Genomic DNA, 20,175 nt, shown 5'->3' with positions numbered 1-20,175 from the left:
ATTGATGTGGGCTGTGTCTGCGTATCATTCACAATAAGTCCTATTACACACTGTTTTTTTGGGTTGAAATGTTTCAGTACTCCAGAGTAGATTTTTATAGCAATGAAAACAATTCATCATGTTTTCTTAGGCTATATTAAGAAGACTCGCTATTAGAAAGTTTGTTGCTATTCTTTTTTTTCTGTTAGAAACAAAAGTTATGCAGACAGTACAACTCAATTACAGGAGTAAGTATTTTTTTCTTTTATTCTCAATACTTAAACTTTGGGCTTTATGTTTATGTTATGAACTTTTTTTTTTTAAACTGACCCTAAGACTCTTTAACCCCTTAATGACAATTGCCGGTCCTGGCACGGCACGGAAAAGCATGTGCTTTACGACAATTGACGTGCCAGGACCGGCACGTCTTTAAACGGGTGCAGAAAGCGATCTACTATCGCTTTCTGCACCCAAAAAGCGTTGCTGAATGCCTCGACCTCGAGGCATTCAGCAACGCCGCGATCGGCACGAAGGGGCCATCTCTGGCCCCTCCACGGGGCGTCAACATCCGCCATACTTTGTATGGCGGCGGACGCCCGTTTTAAAAGCGTTTAGGAGGCGATCGACGATCGCCTCCTAAACTTAAATGGTGTCGCTGGAATGCCTCGATCAGGAGGCATCCAGCGACACCAAACACTAACCTTTTGATGGGCTGTGACCGCTCCGGAGAGCGGTCACAGCCGCAGCTGCCGGCAATCTTCGCCATCAAGGAAGATGGCCGCCGTCCTGTAACAGGAACCACAAATTTTAAAAGTTCGCTAGATAGTCCAGACCATCTAGAGAACTTTGGCTCCACTTGCAGGTTGAATACAGGTACTGCATTCACCATGCAAGTCAATGGAGCCCAGCTTTCTAATCACAGTGTGATTAGTAAAAATAAATTAAAAAATAAAATAAAATTAATAATAATTAGAAAAAAATAGTAAAAAAACAGTAAAATGTAAAAATCATTCCCCACTGATGTCACTATCAGGGGAACCTCCAAGTTGAAAAAAAATGTTAATTTTTTTTTTAAAAAAAATAATAAAAAAAATATATATATATATATAAAAAATATATTTTTGTGAGCAAGTCCTAAAATTAGCATATTAGCTTAAAACAATTCTCGCATGGAAAGAGTTAAAATACTGGCATATTAAATGCCCGTGGGGTGTCTACTTTTAAAAAATGTATGATTTGATGGGGTAAATTGAATGGGCCAGGTTCAACAACGTCCCAATTAACACGGGGGGAAGGATGGCCACACATCTAATTTCCAATTAGAAAAATGCACACGTACCAAATGTGGCCTTTTAGTTCCCCCAAAAAATGACACACCCATGCATGTGGGGTATCACTGCACTCAGGAGATGTTGCTGAACACATTATGGGGTGTCGTGTGACAGCGGCATATACCAGGAGCTGTAAATTCATACATAAAGTAGGTGTGTGTGGGAAAAATACACACACAAAAATATTACTGCAAACTTTGAAAAAATGCTGGTGGTAAAATATGTGCATGCAAAGAGTTAAAATACCAGCATTTAAAATACCCTGTGGTGTCTAGTTTTGAAAAATCTATGGTTTTGTTGGGCACACTGAAATGGCCTGGCTCAAAGATGTACCAAATAGGGCATGGGCAGTGGATCCCAAATGCCAAAGTTCAACATTGAAAAAAGCGCATGCCCCAAATGTGGCCCTTTTGCCCCAAAACAGCCAGGCAAAATCATTCATGTGAGGTATCGCTGTACTCAGGAGATGTTGCTGAACACATATTGGGGTGTTTTGTGATAGTGACATATACGAGAACATTTTAATTCATACCTGAATTAAAATGTGTGTGGAAAACCAAATGCAAAAAAATGACTACCACAAAGTTTGACAAAGACTGGTGGTAGATATGGTGCATGGAAAGAGTTAAAATACTAGCATTTGAAATACCCTGGGGTGTCTAGTTTTCAAAAATATATGGGTTTATTGGGCACACTGAAATGGCCCGGCTCAAAGATGTACCAAATAGGGCATGGGCAGTGGATCCCCAAATGCCAAAGTTCAACATTGAAAAATGCGCATGCCCCAAATGTGGCCCTTTTGCCCCCAAACAGCCAGGCAAAATCATTCATGTGGGGTATCGCTGCGCTCAAGAGATGTTGCTGAACACATATTGGGGTGTTTTGTGATAGTGACATAAACTAGAACATTTTAATTCATACCTGAAGTAAAATGTGTATGACAAAACAAATGCAAAAAAATGACTACCATAAAGTTTGACAAAGACTGGTGGTAGATATGGTGCATGGAAAGAGTTAAAATACTAGCATTTGGAATACCCTGGGCTGTCTAGTTTTCAAAAATATATGACTTGATGGGGTAAATTGCATTGGCCGGGTTCAAAGATACCCGAAATGGCACATGGGGGGAAGAATTACCAGATTTGGAAAAAATGGCTTTGAAATAGCAAAACGCTACCTGTACTTATTGCCCCATAATGGGTAGAAAAAAGCAAAAAAACATAAAAACATTGGGTATTTCTAAACTCAGGACAAATAGTAGAATCTATTTAGCAGGTTTTTTCATTACCTTTTATAGATGAGTAAAAGATTTTTCAACTAAAAGTTAGAAACAGTCATTTTTTTCTAAATTTTTCACCATATTTTATAATTTTTTTAATAGTAAATAATATGATACAATCAAAACAATGTCATCTAAAGAAAGCCCTTCTTGTCCTGAAAAAAACAATATCTAATGTGTGTGGGTTCAGTAAACGGGAAAGAAGAAAATTACAGCTAACCACAAGCAGCGCAGAAATGTTAAAAAGGCCATTGTCACAAAGGGTACAAAAAGTAAAATCAGCCTTTGTCTCGAAGGGGTTAAATATGAACACTATGAGCAATGCATCTTAAATGATTCATGATGATAATGATGATGATACTGACTCACTAATAGTGGTAACCAAATAGTTCAAGTAATGGTCGTCATGAAATTAATTTTAAATAAGAGGATAAAGGAGAGTTGTCAGAGGAGGAGAGTTGTCGTTCCAACTCCTTGACTTCACTATGCATTATGATGGACCAATCCCAGGAGCTTCTCCTGATGGAATAGCTTGGCTGTTGTCATGCAATGCATAGTTTAATCAGTGAGATTTCTCCAAAGTCTCCCTGCTCATTGAATTTTATATTATACAGGGCCAGTGCCACCCTTCTTGTTGGAGATACTTGCAGGGTTCGCCTTATATACAGTAATGAATAGTGAAGTGAGGGGGTTCTGTATTCTCTATCCCGTTAGTGAATAATACCCAAATAGTTACCTTTAGTCATGAAAGAAATGGTTAAGCCTAGTTAGTATGGCTAATTCTCTTTAGTATAGTCGTGAGTGTCCCTGCCGTTCACAGACTGGGGTTTCATTTCCCAACAGGGAGTCCCTTCCTTTTAATACATTCATTAATAATACATTCTTAAATACATAAATTGATCAACAATACCCCAGGTGCCCGGTAGCTATGGCCACTAGAAGCCACTTCCTGGAACTCAGGGTTTTGCAGGAGTGCCATCAGGAATCTGCAGGAAAGCACAGGGTGCCATGAGGCTGACAGCGGGGTCACGTCATGCATGTTACTGGGTCTCGTAATCACCCACCACGACCCCGCAGGAAAGCATAGGGTGCCAGATTCACCATGGCAGAAATTTGTTGACCCCTGTCATATTAGTATCCAAATCAAGAAATAAGTGTTAGTGGATATAATGTGGTGGCACAGCTAAAGAACCTTTCTTTGTCTCTGGGCCTTACTTTAATATCAGTTATTTCTGTTGCATTACATTACAGGATCATAATCCTGCTGCAGTTTTAGGATGTAACTAATTAACATGTAATAAAACTTATCACCACAATGAATTAAGGCAGTGTTATTCTGAAAGCACTTGAGGGCTGATCTCTGCCCCCCATTTTGAGTGATATCCAGGGCACAAAAAGTTACAGCGAGCTGCTCTAGAATATAAAACATGTCATTGAAACATTTACTGTATTCCCATAATGCCTTCTAAAAAAAGAGCAATGGAACTTATACAACATACAAGCAGGAAATAAGAACTATGGCCTTATTAAAGGAACATTTTAGAGCAAATCTTTAAAAACATTTCTCTAAATTTAGCCCTTTGTGCAGAATTGCTCTTGATTAGTAACATAGCCTACTGCTTTTCATTGTAATTGCTGTCATCAGCAAGACGCGCAAAGCGGTAGCTAGCTCCTTTTGCCCCAGAGGCAAGAACAGACAATTGTGTCTCCCCACTATATTTTTACAGAGGTTATTTTGAGGAAAATAGATAAATAACAAAGAAATTCATAATATTAGAACTGCAGATTTCCCCAAACCCAGCAATTTATTCATATTTTGACATTGAGGGTGGTACAGCATAACTTCCATCAATATATACTGAGCCTGACTTTGGTACAGTATAACTCCCATCATCACAACCACAACAATATAACTCCTATCATTATATAGTGATCCAGACACTCAGAGCGGTACAGTGTATCTCTTATCATTATATAGCAAGACTGATACAGGCAGTGATACACCATAATTCCCATCACTCTATACTGAGCCAGACACTGACTTTAGTACAGCACAACTCCTAATATCACATCAGTACATTAATATCTCTTTTTAATTTTTAATGCTGGGCCAGTTGTGCAAGCTTTCCTAGTTTTTGCACCAAATAGTAGTAGTGGTAGTAAAAATTATACTTTGTGAATTATTATTACTGTAAATATAGAAAAGGACCAGCTACACCATAAATACAGAATATGAGATCATATTCCGGTGGTCAGAATCAAGCGCTGGCACTGCAGTGTGATTGGAGGGGCATGGCCTGCTTACCCACTAGAATGGTAATGGCCAATAAGTACACAAAACAAAGCAAGAATTCAGCGCATATGGCCATATAGTGTGACAAAATCTCTAATATTTATACCTTAGGTGTTTTTTCGAATGGTATTCAAATGGTATTGGTCATTATTATTCTAGCAGCAACACAGGAATCTGAATGTGTGCTTTTTAGGTGGTGTGCTCCCCTATTTTTTGTGCTGTGCATTTGTCTATATTCTGACCAAACCTGAGGGTTGTACAGCTATGCTATGCAAACCAAACATTCAGATTTGGTTCTTTCTCTAGTAAGCACAGGGCTTTAACACTTTACCTTCCCACCAAAAAATGTGCAATTCTAATGCAATGGCAAATGACCACCATTGTCCATTTTTGTGTTCAGTAAAGTCAAAAATTCAAGTTGGGACTGAATAGGGGCGGTTTCATTAATATACTAAACGTTAACAAATAAAATTTGAATGTATGAAGAAAGTTTCTCAATGACAAATGGCATTTGGTTCTCTTTTTTTATATTGCAGTTTTACCGAGTCACACGTGTGGGAATCCTGGTCGCTTGCAGAATGGTCTCCAGCAGGGAACATCATTTAATGTGGGGGACAAAGTCAGGTACAGCTGCAATGCAGGGTATATACTGGAGGGGCATGCCCTGCTTGCCTGTGTATCCAACTCCCAGAACACTGCCTCTTGGGACTTCCCCCTCCCTTCCTGCAGAGGTAAGCCTCCATGTATGGGCACACGTGAACCATTAGCTTCACAGTGCCATGACATTCAGAACTAGGACATTGTAAAGAGCTTTATTTTTAGAATTAATTATTTGGTAGAAGCAGGGAAGGATTATTTATATATTTGCAATGAGTTTAGGAGCATAAAAATAATGTGTTCTTTACATGTGCTGTTAAGATTACCAGCATGGTTTGGGTGTAACAATAAACCTTTCTATAGAGGATGAGCAGTTTATGTATAATGTTCAATTAATGTAGAATGGGTCACTGGTTTGTGCAAATGCCTATACAAGTGATCAAATCTTTAAGCGAACACTCACACATACACACCTTACACAGCCTTACCAGAGCTTACCTTAATTTGTCTGTTAGCTGAGTTTTCTACTTTCTACATCTTAAGTATCGATTTTCAGTTCATTGTGTTCATTGTGTGTGTCACACTTTTGTGTAGTCACTCACATTCCAATGAATAAAAAATATTCATAAAAAATGCATGCGGGTCTATTTTTCAGACTAGCTTGGCTGGACCTGGCCATGATGGTTCAACTGATCCACAGAGACCACTGCAATCTATTTTTTTTAATTTTTTTAGGACACAGTGATAATTTCTTGAATCCATCTTAAAACATATCAGTGTGTCAGATATACAGTATGTTCTTTGCAAACACACTTATACAAACATAATGCCATTACCAATGTTGTCCATTGATGAGAACCACAAACATTTTCATACAGACTTTTTGTTCAGCCTAATTTTTTCAGTACAGATATAAGTCCTTGTCCTGAAACTGCAGTCGTTATCCTTGTCGCGTTCTACACAAGCTGAGGACATAGATTCTTCTAGAATCTTTTGAGCTGCTGAATTGGGAGTGTGCTTTCCAGATCATTTTCATAAATACACAATGCAGACACATTACAGTAGTATATAGAGGAATTACCGTATTTGCTCGATTATAAGACGACCCTGATTATAAGACGACCCCCCAAAATCTGAATATTAACGTAGGAAAAAAAGAAAAAGCCTGAATATAAGACAACCCCAAAGGAAAAAAGTTTTACCAGTAAATGTTAATTCATGTAAACTATTTTTTTTAATAAAAGCTATGATTGAGAAAAATATTTTTTTTGTTTTTATTTCTTGTATTTTCCAACCTGTCCCCCAGTTACGCACATCTGCCCCCAGGCTTGCCACACCAATATGGCACTGTGGCCCATGATATGCCTTTTAACCCTCTATATGCCACTGTGCCCCATGGTATGCCTTTTGACCCCCTATGTGCCACTCTGCCTCCAGAAATGCCTTATACCCCTATATCCCATTCTGGCATTTAGGGGGTTAAAATGCATATTATGGGGCAGAGTGGCATATAGGGAGGTATAAGGCATTTCAGGAGGCAGAATGGCATTAAGGGAGTTAAAAGGCATTGTATAGAGCACTCTGCCTCCAGAAATGCCTTATACCCCTATATGCCACTCTGGCATTTAGGGGGTTAAAAGGCATATTATGGGGCAGAGTGGCATATAGGGAGGTATAAGGCATTTCAGGAGGCAGAGTGCTCTATTAAATGCCCCCTTAACGCCACTCCAGAAATGCCCTATGCCCCCATTTAACACACACACACACCCTATACCCCCATTTAACTAACACACACACACACACTCTCTCCCCCCTCTCTCCCCTCAGCCCTCTCTTACCGGTGCTTCCAGCTGGGTCAGCGGGTTGACGTCGTCTTCCGCTGCAGCCGGAAGGAGGTGGAGTTGGCAGCGGGGGTTTTTCTGCGTCCGTCGCGGATACCTTCCCCGGCTGTCAGAGATCAGAGTTCCCTGCACCGGTGTGGCACTGATCTCTGACAGTCGGGGAAGGTCTACGCGACGGACGCAGACAACCCCCGCTGCTAGCCACACCTCCTTCCGGCTGCAGCGGACGTTGTCTACGCGGATCGCGTAGACGTCAACCCGCTGCCCCGGCAATACAGCAGGAAGCACCGGTAAGTGTGTGTGTGTGTGTGGGGGGGGAGACAGGAGGATCCAGGTCCCCTGCAGCGGTGCGGGGGATCTGGATCTTAGTCTCCTAATCAGACCTCTATTTGAGGTCTGATTAGAAGACGACCCCGATTAGAAGACGAGGGGTATTATAATCGAGCAAATACGGTAGTATCCACCGTTAAAAGGAGTTAAAATGCAGTGTGTTCATACAGGGGCGTACCTAGAGTATTTGGCACCTGGGGCGGATCCTGTATGTGGCACCCCCCCCCACACACACACACTTTAAAACTGCATAGCTTCTATCGTTATATACTGGCACAGACACTGAAGGTGTTACAGCATTACTGTTATCATTATATACTGATGCAGACATTGACGGTGGTACAGCATAACACCTACCACTATATACTGAGGCAGACAATGACGGTGGTACAGCGTAATCCCTATCACTATACATTGAGCCAGACATTGACAATAATGCAGCATAACTCCTATCACTATATACTAAGCCAAACATTGATGTGGTGTAAGCCTACCACTTAATTATCTGGCTTAGTAGTAGGGATGCACCGAAACAAATTCTGCACTGAAACCGAAAATGCAGCATTTACCTGTCCAAAGCCAAATATGACCCTCCACCATAAAAAAAATCTCACGCTTTTATTTAAAGTAAGCAACACACCAAAATAGGACAAAAAAAATTAAATAACAATATTAATATATATATATATTTACTCACAGAGTCCATTGCACACCATTCCAAATATTCCAAGCCCGGTGCTAGTAACCAGCAGTTTCCATGTAAAACACTTTCAAAAAGAAGTTCAGCACTCCAGGTCTTTAAATAGACAATTTCATTTTATTCAAAGTCAAGTCGACGTTTCAGTCATTACTGACTTTCATCAGGACATACCTGATGTCCTGATGAAAGTCAGTAATGACTGAAACGTCGACTTGACTTTGAATAAAATGAAATTGTCTATTTAAAGACCTGGAGTGCTGACCTTCTTTTTTAAAGTGTTTTATATATATATATATATATATGATTTTTAACAGCAATCACACTCCTATCATGCCCAGGCATACCCAGATTCCAGCATGTACTAGCTGACTTGGCTTGATAGGAGTATGATTGCTAACATTAATGCATTCTCACAAACTCATTAATTATATCCCTCATTCAGACAATTCATCCATTCTCTCACTCATTCTCACAATGCATCCACACATTCATTTATTCTCTCACTCATTCTATTTATTCCAATATACTTTCTACCCCCTCCCTTCTCACTATCTACCCCCTCCCCCTCCCTTCTCACTATCTACCCCTCTCACTCTCACTGAATGCTTTCCTACCTTTCCTCTGTCTCTTTTCTCCTTACAGCAGTCAGCTCCTTTTCCTCCTCTTCGCTCTTCTTCTTCTTCTGTCTTCTTCCGGTTCAGAGGGCACAGACGTCGGTGACAACAAACCCCAGCGCACAGCAGCAGTTGCCGCGCGCATCGCAAGGGAGCGTTATCGACTCCCTTGAGCGATTTTAAGCCGGTTAAAGGGAGATCCTTGATCTCCCCAACCGAGCCTGCTCCTCCAGTGGCGGACATTACTGTCCGTCTCTGGAGGGGTACCCGGTGCCGGCAAGTTGGCATCCCCCTAATCAGCGGCCCCCGGTGCGGACCGCCCCCCCCCGCTAGGTACGCTACTGTGTTCATGTTATAGACTCTCCATCGGAGGGTGACCCGACTCTTCCAAGGGTTTTATTGGCACAGAGGTTGAAGTTGTTATGTGAGGCAGTTGTGTGAGGAATCAGACAACTAGATCAGTTTATAGAGCTGAAACCAACAGTTGCTAAAAGGTAGATGAAAGAGCACAGGAATGCTATAATGCACCTCCTGCACTGCTCTTACTTAACAGTTTTAGGCAGCACCAGGATTGTATAATGTCTACATTTAACCATAACTGTATCTAGAGTACCTTGGACTTTGAGCAGCAATTTCAGCGTGAGAGCGTATAATTTCTGTGCCCTTTAAGAGACCAAGGGAATTATACATAAGGTCTCACACACACACCAAAAAAACACTGATTATAAAAATGATCAATTATTTGAATTTGATTATACTTACTGTTAATTATGTATGCTATCTTTACATTTACTAATTGTATTTATAATGACCCTCCCAGTCAGTTTATATACAAACAAGTTATCCCTGTCCCACAAGTCACTAAGCTTGTGAAGGTAGTGTATGGCAACTCCTATCACCCCCACCCAAAACCAACCTGATATAACTGGACACAAGACAAAACTTGGGAGTAAATGGGCCACGTCATTTATTATTTTGAATAACTTGCTCATAGCAAGAAAACTTCAACATATTAATATAATATAATAAACAGAGAACTTATCCTAACCAATCATATCAATTCATTACTCCAAACATTTAAGTCTGGCCTCAAATGACCAGCCTTCCATCTATTTCTACTAGCTGGCCTACAGCTTGGTGGGCATGATCATTATTCCATACCATCACCAGAGCTTAGAGGAGGGGTAAGGCTGATTCCAGTGAGAAAATAAACAAAACTCATAAACTACACAGTCCTCTTTATAGAGATTCAAGAATTTCCGTTGCGTGATAATCCTACATTTGACATGGGAGGATTAACCCCTGCATTTTTTTTACCTTGATTCAAAAAATGTATTTCAGAGATGGTCATATAAGGTCAAAACACATTTGAATTTGTCTTTTTTGTACAACCCTATCCAATCACACACCATAATGTAAGACTTGAATGTTCCTTCATCCTCTTTATTGTTTTTTATTTTGATAATGTTTTTCTCTTATTAGTTTGATAATCACTATACTCAGTATAGTGTATTAAAAAATATGCCATGCTCATCTTCCCAAGAGTAAAGATAAGAAATAATAAGATGTAGTGCATCAAATTATAATGTTTCCTTAATCGTAATTAGTATTGGTAAAGGTAGGCTGTTTCTTTATGTTGGAGACATGGTTTGTTCTCATATTGGTTTTTTTTTCCCTTCAGCGGATGATGCATGTGGAGGGACATTAAGAGGTCAGAGTGGGATCATCACAAGCCCTCATTTCCCATCGGAATACAATAACAATGCAGACTGCACATGGACAATTCTAGCAGAGGTTGGCGACACGATTGCCTTGATCTTCACTTTCTTCCAGTTAGAAGATGCATATGACTATTTGGAAGTCACTGGAACAGAAGGTGCTTCTCTCTGGTAAGTGAGCTGAACATGCTAGCATTATCAGACTAAATAATTGCTAACTGTATAGGATTGCAGATAAATGAAGAGAGCTGGGCTGTGTTCCTCAGAGTTTCATATTCTACCCCCAGAAGTACCCTATCCTTCACTACCGGTTTAATTTAAGAAGTTAGTAGTTTGGTACGAAACTGTTCTTAATCAGAAAAGCTTGATACTTGGGATACTTGGTTGGAGAATCTGGCTGCGGTTGACCGTATTCTGTTGGAAAAAAATTGAGTAACATTGAACTGTTGCGCCATTGGATAAGGGCTAAGTACCTTTTTAGTAGGGTCCAATTCACTACCTACAGTTAACTTGGGCTGTCAAGATACCATTTAGTTTAAGGATGTAGGCGTATTGCAGTAAGCAGTGGTACCTGGGCTAACATTTTTAGGAAGTGAATTGGAGTGTATCACCATTCCTTTAAACAGCCTTATATGAAATCCCTGTTGTAGTACGGTTGTGCAACAATGGTACAACATGTCAAGTTGTTCTAGCAAAAGCCATGATGTTGCAGTGCAAAAATAATGACATGATAAAATACTAAAATGTTATTTACCTTACTGTTGCCCTGTGGTTATATCTAACCTAACTAGATTATTTTAACCGCCAGTAAAAAAAAACCCAAAAAAAACCATTACAGAACTGGAAATGGACCGTGAAAAGAAAACAATATACAGTATATAAAATTGAATGGAAGGTGTCCCTTTTATGTTTACTGTATAACAAGGCAAGTTCCAATAAAATCAGTTAACATGAGTTTAGAGTAAACTAAACTTAAAAGGACACTCAAGTCATCAGACACATTCTAATGCAGGGGCATCCAACCTGCGGCCCTCCAGCTGCTGCAGGACTACATCTCCCATAATGCTCTTTCAGCTAAGGGGTTGGCTGAGGAGGATGGGAGATGTAGTCCTGCAGCAGCTGGAGGGCCGCAGGTTGGACGCCCCTGCTGTAATGCAATCTGCGTCCCCTTTCATTTTCCTCCCCTTACAAATGTATGGAGGAAGTCATCAGAATCACTCTATGATTTCACTATTAGTTTCTTGGCTTTCAGAACATATGTCTATGGGTCTAAGGGGGGTCAACAAGTTCAGTCTTTTACCCTACACCATGCGTTTGGTAGGGGTTAATACAATAATAATGTTAGGGGGGATCAGGGCCGGCCGAAGACTTAACGCCGCCTGGGGCGAAGTTTAAAATGCCGCCCCCCGCCGACGCCGGGGGGGGGCGGCGGCATTATCTACCCCCCCCACCGGTACTTACCCCTAAACAGTCCTGCGGCGAGTCTCCCTGTGCTGCCACGGTGCCGGCTTGTAATGCTGAGCGCCGGAAATTCACGTCACTTCCGGCGCTCTGCATTACAAGCCGGCACCGAGACCGAACAGGGAAACGCGCCGCAGAGGAGAGAGAGAGGGGCGCGGAGCGGGTAAGCGAAAACCACTCGGTGCCTCTCTCTCTCTCCTCCGCTTCAAAAAAAAAACCGCTTGGGGCGGCAAAGTGCCGCCCCTTCTGAAGTGCCGCCTGGGGCAATTGCCCCAGTCGGCTCCATTGTAGGGCCGGCCCTGGGGGGGATAGTTTTTTAATCAAAGGTAGGAAAATTATTCTGGGGGATTATCCACTAGGTATTTTGTTGCTATCAATAAAATATACTTAAGTTTTATCTCTTGCTTGCAAAGAAAACAAATGCAACACAAGACAGTATGCAAGGCAGCAGAGTTTTGAAACGCACAGGTCAATTTATTAAAAGTCAAGCTGAAGAGGTTGACTGACATAACTTAACCCCACTTAACTTCACTCGCCTACCTCATTGTTAATGAGGTGCTTGAGTGCAGTCAAGTTAAGTCAAGGAAATATGCAAAGTACAGTTGGTTTCATGTTTGATGTCAATTCTACTTGAACTTCACCCACAACTTGAAACAATATTGATTAAAATATTAAAAGTAAATACAATATTTCAACTCAATTACAATTTGCTAGCTTTTTTACTCATCAACTTTGCAGCTTGTAGGATAGAGACGCCCCCCCCCATGCACATGGACTTTTTAATGGGAGCACTTTCTCACCACTGATTCAAACAGGGCCGGTCTGGCAGGCCCACTTACTGAGACAGGAGCTTTGTGGGATCACGTAACATGATGATATGTAATCATATCGTAAAACTGAGGCTGCTCACACAGTGTGTGAGAGCAGCTATAAAAAAGGATTTGAGCAAGGGGCAAAGTTGTAAGTAAAAGAGGGTGGAAGTGAATGAGAGGGTTAAGGAGTTAGAGAGGCAGTAGGTGAGTACTGGCAGACATATTTAGTGTGTGAGTATGTGTAAGTGTGTGTTAGTGTAAAGATGTGTTAGCATGCAGGTATATCTTTCTGCAAGGCTGCCTTTAATATTGATTTAACCCTGGGCAAACATTTGCATGGACTCCCCACCCCCCGCACTATCTAGCGTGCAATCACGCCCTCTACTTTAAAACCCCTCAAAAAAAGCATCCAAATTTGACGTATAGAACTTGCTATGTTTCTCCCCAAACAGCATGTCTCTGCCATACATGTCCCCAAACACCATGTCTGTGCAATCTTTGTACCCAACCATCATATCTGTGCCATTTTTGCAGCCTCCCTGTGCCATATTTGCCCAAAACAGCCTTCCTGTGCCATCTTTTGACCCAAACAGGCTCCCTGTGCAATCTTTGCCTTCAAACAGCACAACTATACAAACACACACATACATAAATAAATACATACTCATTCACACATACTTATTCACAAAACACATTCACACATACTCATTCATACTCCTGCACCCCCTAACCTCAACTGCAGAAAAGCAGCAGGGTCACGTAATGTAACATGACGTAGTGAACACCGAGGTAAGCTGTGGGGCTGTAAGGAAGTGGTTGTAGTTGCGACCCCTGCAACCATTGTTGTTGCTGGCTCAAGTGGCAGCTGCTATGGGCCCCCAGGAATGACGGCTCAGCTAAAGACAGACCCGTGTTTGTGTAAATGTGAGGGGGTCCGGAAATATGTCTGCCAGTGCTTATGTTAGATACAAGAGGGGCAAAGCCACTTGGCTGTACCTGACCCCGGGGCCAGAAGGTGCCAGTTATTATTATTTTTTTTAACTTACAAAGAACTTTATCATGCACTCTTTGTTGTCACTTTAAGCAACTATATAATTATATATCTGTCTGTTTATGTGAAATTATTTTTTAAATATAATTTATTAAACAAGATGGTAGCGTAATAGTATTTTAAGAAAACTTTGTTGTCTGATTATACACTCCACAACTAATACATCTAGCTAATATTTGGCTGATTGAACATGATGGGAATTGTAGTATACATTCTTTCTAAAGATTTTTCTAACTTAATGGGGCAGCTAACACTCAAACTGCTAATGTTCTGCTTACTTTGTGAAACTCGAGGCTGTTCTCCCACTGCATTGTTTTTTTTAAAAACTCCTAATTCAAGGTTTTTCTCCCTTGACAACACTTTCATGTATTCTTACTGAAGAAAGGTTAAAAACAAAAGCAAAATTTCCTTTGTATCAATTGGAAGAATTAATATACCATCCTATAGGGATATTTCCCTCCTTCTCAGTGGGTTTCTGCACATACATAAAGCTAATATTTAGAAGGTATGGCTGTTGATAATTGTATGCCCTTAGGCAGGTCTTGTCATTGTGCCATGGTATGAATTATAAATAGTATGCATACTTTCTAAGATCTGCAGAATCCAACTATTGCATTGGGAAATGTGCATTTTCATAAAAATTGGTTGAGTAGCTTCTTCAACGAAGACAGCTATAAATTTGCTATATATAGGTCCTGCTCCCCAGGGCACATGTTATTCTAAGTCTGGGAGGGAATAAATCATATAGGTATGGATATGAAGAAGGTGAAATACACTTTCATGTGTCAATCTTGCATTTAAAGGCCAGCACACTGAATGCTGCTGTCATTCTCTTGACTCTTAGATTTATTAATTCTTATAAGTATTGGATTTGGAAAGAAACCTATCACTCATCCAGTGCCCTTTAATCATATTTTTGAATTAATTCATTTTGGTTCTTTTGAAAAAGTGGACTTCTTTAACATATTACTGCCGTAACAATCCAATAACCGTAGAGAACAGGATGTAACACTTTAAGAAGTGCACTTTAAGAAAACATACTGCACAGACATTACTTTTATATTGTTTTGCACATTACATGTGTGAGACATTACTTTTATATTGTATTGCACACTACATTTATTTGCAGAGTGCCCGCAGATTTGTCAGTACTAGTAAAGTAGGGAAAATGAAAATTAACTTTAATATTATAATTGTTAATATGGAAAATTGACAATGATATTAACACATTGGTACAGGGAGTAAAAGATTTCTACTGTTGCAACCTTACAGTTCCTTATAGATTTTAATCCAATAACCTGCTGCTGAGATATTAATGAATTTGTCAATCCTTCCTAGCAGGAATGAATTGGTTCTGGTCATAATATTAGGTTAGGAGTTTCAATTTAGTCTTTACTGAATACCCCACTTTTTTGCTGCTGGCATCACTGGATAAGTGTTTTTGCCTCACTGTTGCCTTTGTAAATTAGAGAGACTGAGGGGCTTAAGATACTTTCATTAACCCCTTAATGACAAAGCCCGTACATGTACGGGCTCAAAATGCATTATTTTCAATGGGTTTAGGGACCGCACATTGTCCTAAAGGGGTTAAAAGAGCAGTTATGTTCAGTTAAAATTTGCCAGTGTCAGACCTGGGCATGAAAATTCAATTAGAACTTGCATGTCCTCATCTGAAACTTCCAAAACGTATATACCCTTGATCCTCCCACAGACCCAACCTGTGACCCCTCCCTCCTGTCCTGTGGGATGGAAGCAGGTTAAAAAAAACCCCTACCTACTACATAGTAAAAATCACTTTTCATACCCTTGGCACTAAGTTACAGTTTGTAACTCGCAGGCTTCAGCTGCTTTTTTGCTTGTGTGAGTTTGCTGCCAACTCACTCACAGTTTGTTGAATAGAAGCAACTGTGTAGAACAATGTGTTTCTAGTATGGATGGTCACCAAGAGGTTACAATTTACAAGGGAATCTAACTATTGTAGAATTCTTCCAATTAAAATTTCTGCTGATGGTCCCCAGGCTGAGGAATAAAATCATTGATGTAATTAACAAAAAAACTTTTTTTATATCTCTTTTTTAAGCATACCAGACATCCTTAGAACGTTAATACGTTTTTAGCAGTAAGTTTCCTTTACACTATATTCTTTAATTAACATGTCCAGTAGGCTTGAGTAAAGAGATGACTATACATGATAAGTGCAATAAAGGGGGAAATTTCGGTAAGTGCATTTTGATGACATCACAATGGAAAATACAATTTTGAACACTTGACAGCTGTAAACTGACAGGCACACCTGGGAACCTTTTCCCATGCCCCTTCCCCCACCCACTTTCTCTCCTAATACCAGCTATATGGCCATCCCTGTAGCTGGGCTATATTCACCTCCACGTGTGATTAGCGTCTCCTCCAGCTCCACATTAAGCAACTTCCCCAGAAGTGCAAGAGTTCCAGGTGGGGAATTCCCAGGTATGCCGACAACAAATGCACAGATGATTAACAAGATAAAATGAAAACAGTAACAGGATCATTTCATTGGTTGCCATCAAAATAAAGCCACTTTTCAAATTTCATACATAACCCCAACTGAGCTCACTTTTTTGAGAGACACAGCGTTAGTGTGATAGAAATGAATAAAGTGTACAAGAAGCAAAAAGAACAAAAGATAATGTATAGAGGAACAGGTGTATTCACTAAAATATGCTGTCAATTATATAAACATTTTTTGTTTAGCTTTATGCTTTCTCTTTTAATATTTGGGGAAAATGCTCAAATGCATCACAATTTTGAGAACATTTACAATAGAGAAATACATGTCTTCACCTTTACGGGAGATTTATTACCGTGTGGCAAAAATGATTTCATTTCTCTAGTTTACCTCCCCACACATAAATTCATTAATTGCCATATTACACAAGCCGATCTATAATTAATAACAAAACTTGCTATACGTGTTCAATTATTCTAGCATATGTTTTCTTTTGAAACATTGAGTAGGTTGAGTACGTTATTCATATATTTAGTCCTCTGAATCATTCGTACCTGATAAACAGATTTCTTCTAAATTTAAATGTTTTCTTACCTTTTTTTCCACAATGGAACATTGTGCAGTTCCATAAATCCTTCTTTCAACAAATGAGAAGAGACAGATGTGTTTTGTTACCTTTGAGCACTTACTGTATAAACAATTTCTCTCAAGCTAGAGAATTATATCAGGTGCACTCATGTTCTTAATTGTAATTAATTTCTTTTGTTTGATGAAGTGCTTCCTGTGCAGGCTCGTTCGCTGTCAAGAGAAGTTTGAAACAAAAGCTTGTTTAAAAAACAAAGGAAAAAAGGTTAACATGTTAACAGTGTCCACATAAAATCATTTACAAAATTTTTGGTCCTCTGGATTTGATGCTTTGGGGAAATAAGTGATTTGATATTTTTCTTCCCCATTATGGTTAAAAGTCTTAAAATATTTGTAGAACGAATGGTTACAAGTTACAGTGTTTGTCATTTAAATTTGTTCACACAGAGAATACATTATGTTATGAGCAGGCTAGTACGCCAATGCAACCAAACAGAATGGGTTTAAGGTGGCTGCATAAATATGGATGATTGTTCTTAAGGAAAAAAAAAGCCAAACCACAGTGTTAGGAAGAGGAGACAGTTTCACTTTGTGAAGTTGCAAATTGCATAGATATAAAAAAATCCTCATATAGCCTAAAGAGTACATACAGGCTGCCAGAGTCCTCTCCGCAGTAGCAGAATGCTATGTATGTGAATGTGTGCTCAAGCGCGTGCATCAAGGCTCACCCAACAACCCGCTGCTCCAGAGTATGGGTAAGTATAACCCTTTGTTGATTTTTCTGGTGCACTGTATATATACATTTTAAGGTCAAACTGTTACATTAGATGTCTCTAGAAAGTGACAGCAAACTATCCTGCCTACTATCCAAGTGTGAGTAAGCAATTAAACTCAATTTGTCCCTTGTACGCAGAGCTTACATGAAAGTCCACTGATTACAGAGCTATTTTTGACACTGTGTGTGTGTATATAAGTAATATCCATGATAAGTGAATATACTGTATATATATATATATATATATATATATATATATATATATATATATATATACACCGTATTTGCTCGATTATAAGACGACCCCCCAAAATCTGAATATCAACTTAGGAAAAAAAAAGAAAAAGCCTGAATATAAGACGACCCTAAAGGAAAAAAGTTTTACCAGTAAATGTTAATTCATGTAAACTATTTTTTTTAATAAAAGCTATGATTGAGAAAAATATTTTTTTTGTTTTTATTTTCTTGTATTTTCCAACCTGTCCCCCAGTTACCGAGATCTGCCCCCAGGCTTGCCACACCAATATGGCACTGTGCCCCATGGTATGCCTTTTGACCCCCTATGTGCCACTCTGCCTCCAGAAATGCCTTATACCCCTATATCCCATTCTGGCATTTAGGGGGTTAAAATGCATATTATGGGGCAGAGTGGCATATAGAGAGGTATAAGGCATTCCAGGAGGCAGAGTGGCATTAAGGAGTTAAAAGGCATTGTATAGAGCACTCTGCCTCCAGAAATGCCTTATATCCCTATATGCCACTCTGGCATTTAGGGGGTTAAAAGGCATATTATGGGGCAGAGTGGCATATAGGGAGGTATAAGGCATTTCAGGAGGCAGAGTGCTCTATTAAATGCCCCCTTAACGCCACTCTGCCTCCTGAAATGCCTTATACCTCCCTATATGCCACTCTGCCCCATAATATGCCTTTTAACCCCCTAAGTGCCAGAGGGGCATATAGGGGTATAAGGCATTCCAGAAATGCCCTATGCCCCCATTTAACACACACACGCGCACACACACACACTTACCGGTGCTTCCAATTTCCTGCTGTATTGCCGGGGCAGCGGGTTGATGTCTCCTTCCGCTGCAGCCGGAAGGAGGTGGAGTTGGCAGCGGGGGTTTCTCTGCGTCCGTCGCGCATACCTTCCCCGGCTGTCAGAGATCAGAGTTCCCCGCACCGGTGCGGGGAACTCTGATCTCTGACAGTCGGGGAAGGTATCCGCGACGGACGCAGACAACCCCCGCTGCTAGCCACACCTCCTTCCGGCTGCAGCGGACGTTGTCTATGCGGATCGCGTAGACGTCAACCCGCTGCCCCGGCAATACAGCAGGAAGCACCGGTAAGTGTGTGTGGGGGGGTGTTAAATGGGGGGGGGGGAGACAGGAGGATCCAGGTCCCCTGCAGCGGTGCGGGGGATCTGGATCTTAGTCTCATAATCAGACCTCTATTTGAGGTCTGATTAGAAGATGACCCCGATTAGAAGACGAGGGGTATTTTTCAGAGCATTTGCTCTGAAAAAAAGCTTGTCTTATAATCGAGCAAATACGGTATATATAATATTAATCTGTAAATACCATTATATACATTTAGCGAGTTAACTCATTGTACTCCTCCTATTTATACTGCCGCATATTTATGTACAAAGCGCCTGCTCGTCTTTTTTTTTAAATACCCGCCCCCCCCTGCCTCCTTTGTCTCATGTGCTATCAAAATGTTCAGCTTCAGGCTCATGCATCCCTTAATTCAGTACTTTATTCAGTGCGCAAATTTGTATAATGTAGGGTTTGGGAAAAGTGGCAGACCTGCTTTAGATGAAATGTTTTGACGTACTACAATTCACTTGCTATGTGACAATTTTATTGAATAAGCTCTATTTTTTTCCTGCATCGGTATTGTCACAAAGTATTTTTTTTTCCATTGCTGCCGCTCTATAACTGTGCATGTAGCACTACATTACAGAACAATAATTATAAGAAATTATTGTAAGAAGTCATGTCTTGGGGGTATATGACAGATACATTCTTGTCAAACTGCTATCACAGTTCCTTTAACTTTTAGATTGGATTTTCCAAACTAATAGCTCCATTCCTCAAGTGCAAGGCCTGCCAAAAACCAAATTGAAATATGCTTTGTGAGCGATAACAAGAGAAGAGCCATTATCCCTGGACGATATGGTGCGCACACAGGCCTGCTCCAAATTAGATTACAAATAAAACTTTTACACAACTGTCCCGGGTGTCAGGAACCCCTAGAGGAATTCACATAAATCGACAGGATAGCAAAAAATAAATAAAAAAGAGGCAAAATGTTTCATTCTTACA

General features: G+C 40.2%; 1 protein-coding gene across 1 annotated transcript in view; it reads left to right on the top strand.

The window, feature by feature from the left end:
• The window catches only part of LOC149301090 (CUB and sushi domain-containing protein 2-like), a 364,690-nt gene that overhangs the window by 131,296 nt on the left and 213,219 nt on the right, over nt 1-20,175 (top strand). Inside the window, exons 4-5 of the mRNA XM_089484609.1 lie at nt 5,419-5,613; nt 10,646-10,853. Coding sequence (XP_089340735.1) covers nt 5,419-5,613; nt 10,646-10,853 — 403 coding nt within the window. The remainder of the gene's footprint in view (nt 1-5,418; nt 5,614-10,645; nt 10,854-20,175) is intronic.

Source organism: Sceloporus occidentalis, unplaced genomic scaffold (genome assembly GCF_023333645.1).
Source record: "Sceloporus occidentalis isolate IW3139 unplaced genomic scaffold, rSceOcc1.0.p SCAF_22, whole genome shotgun sequence".
Lineage (NCBI taxonomy): Eukaryota > Metazoa > Chordata > Lepidosauria > Squamata > Phrynosomatidae > Sceloporus > Sceloporus occidentalis.
The sequence above is the reverse complement of the archived record's forward strand: the minus strand, read 5'-3'. Positions and strand labels throughout refer to the sequence as shown.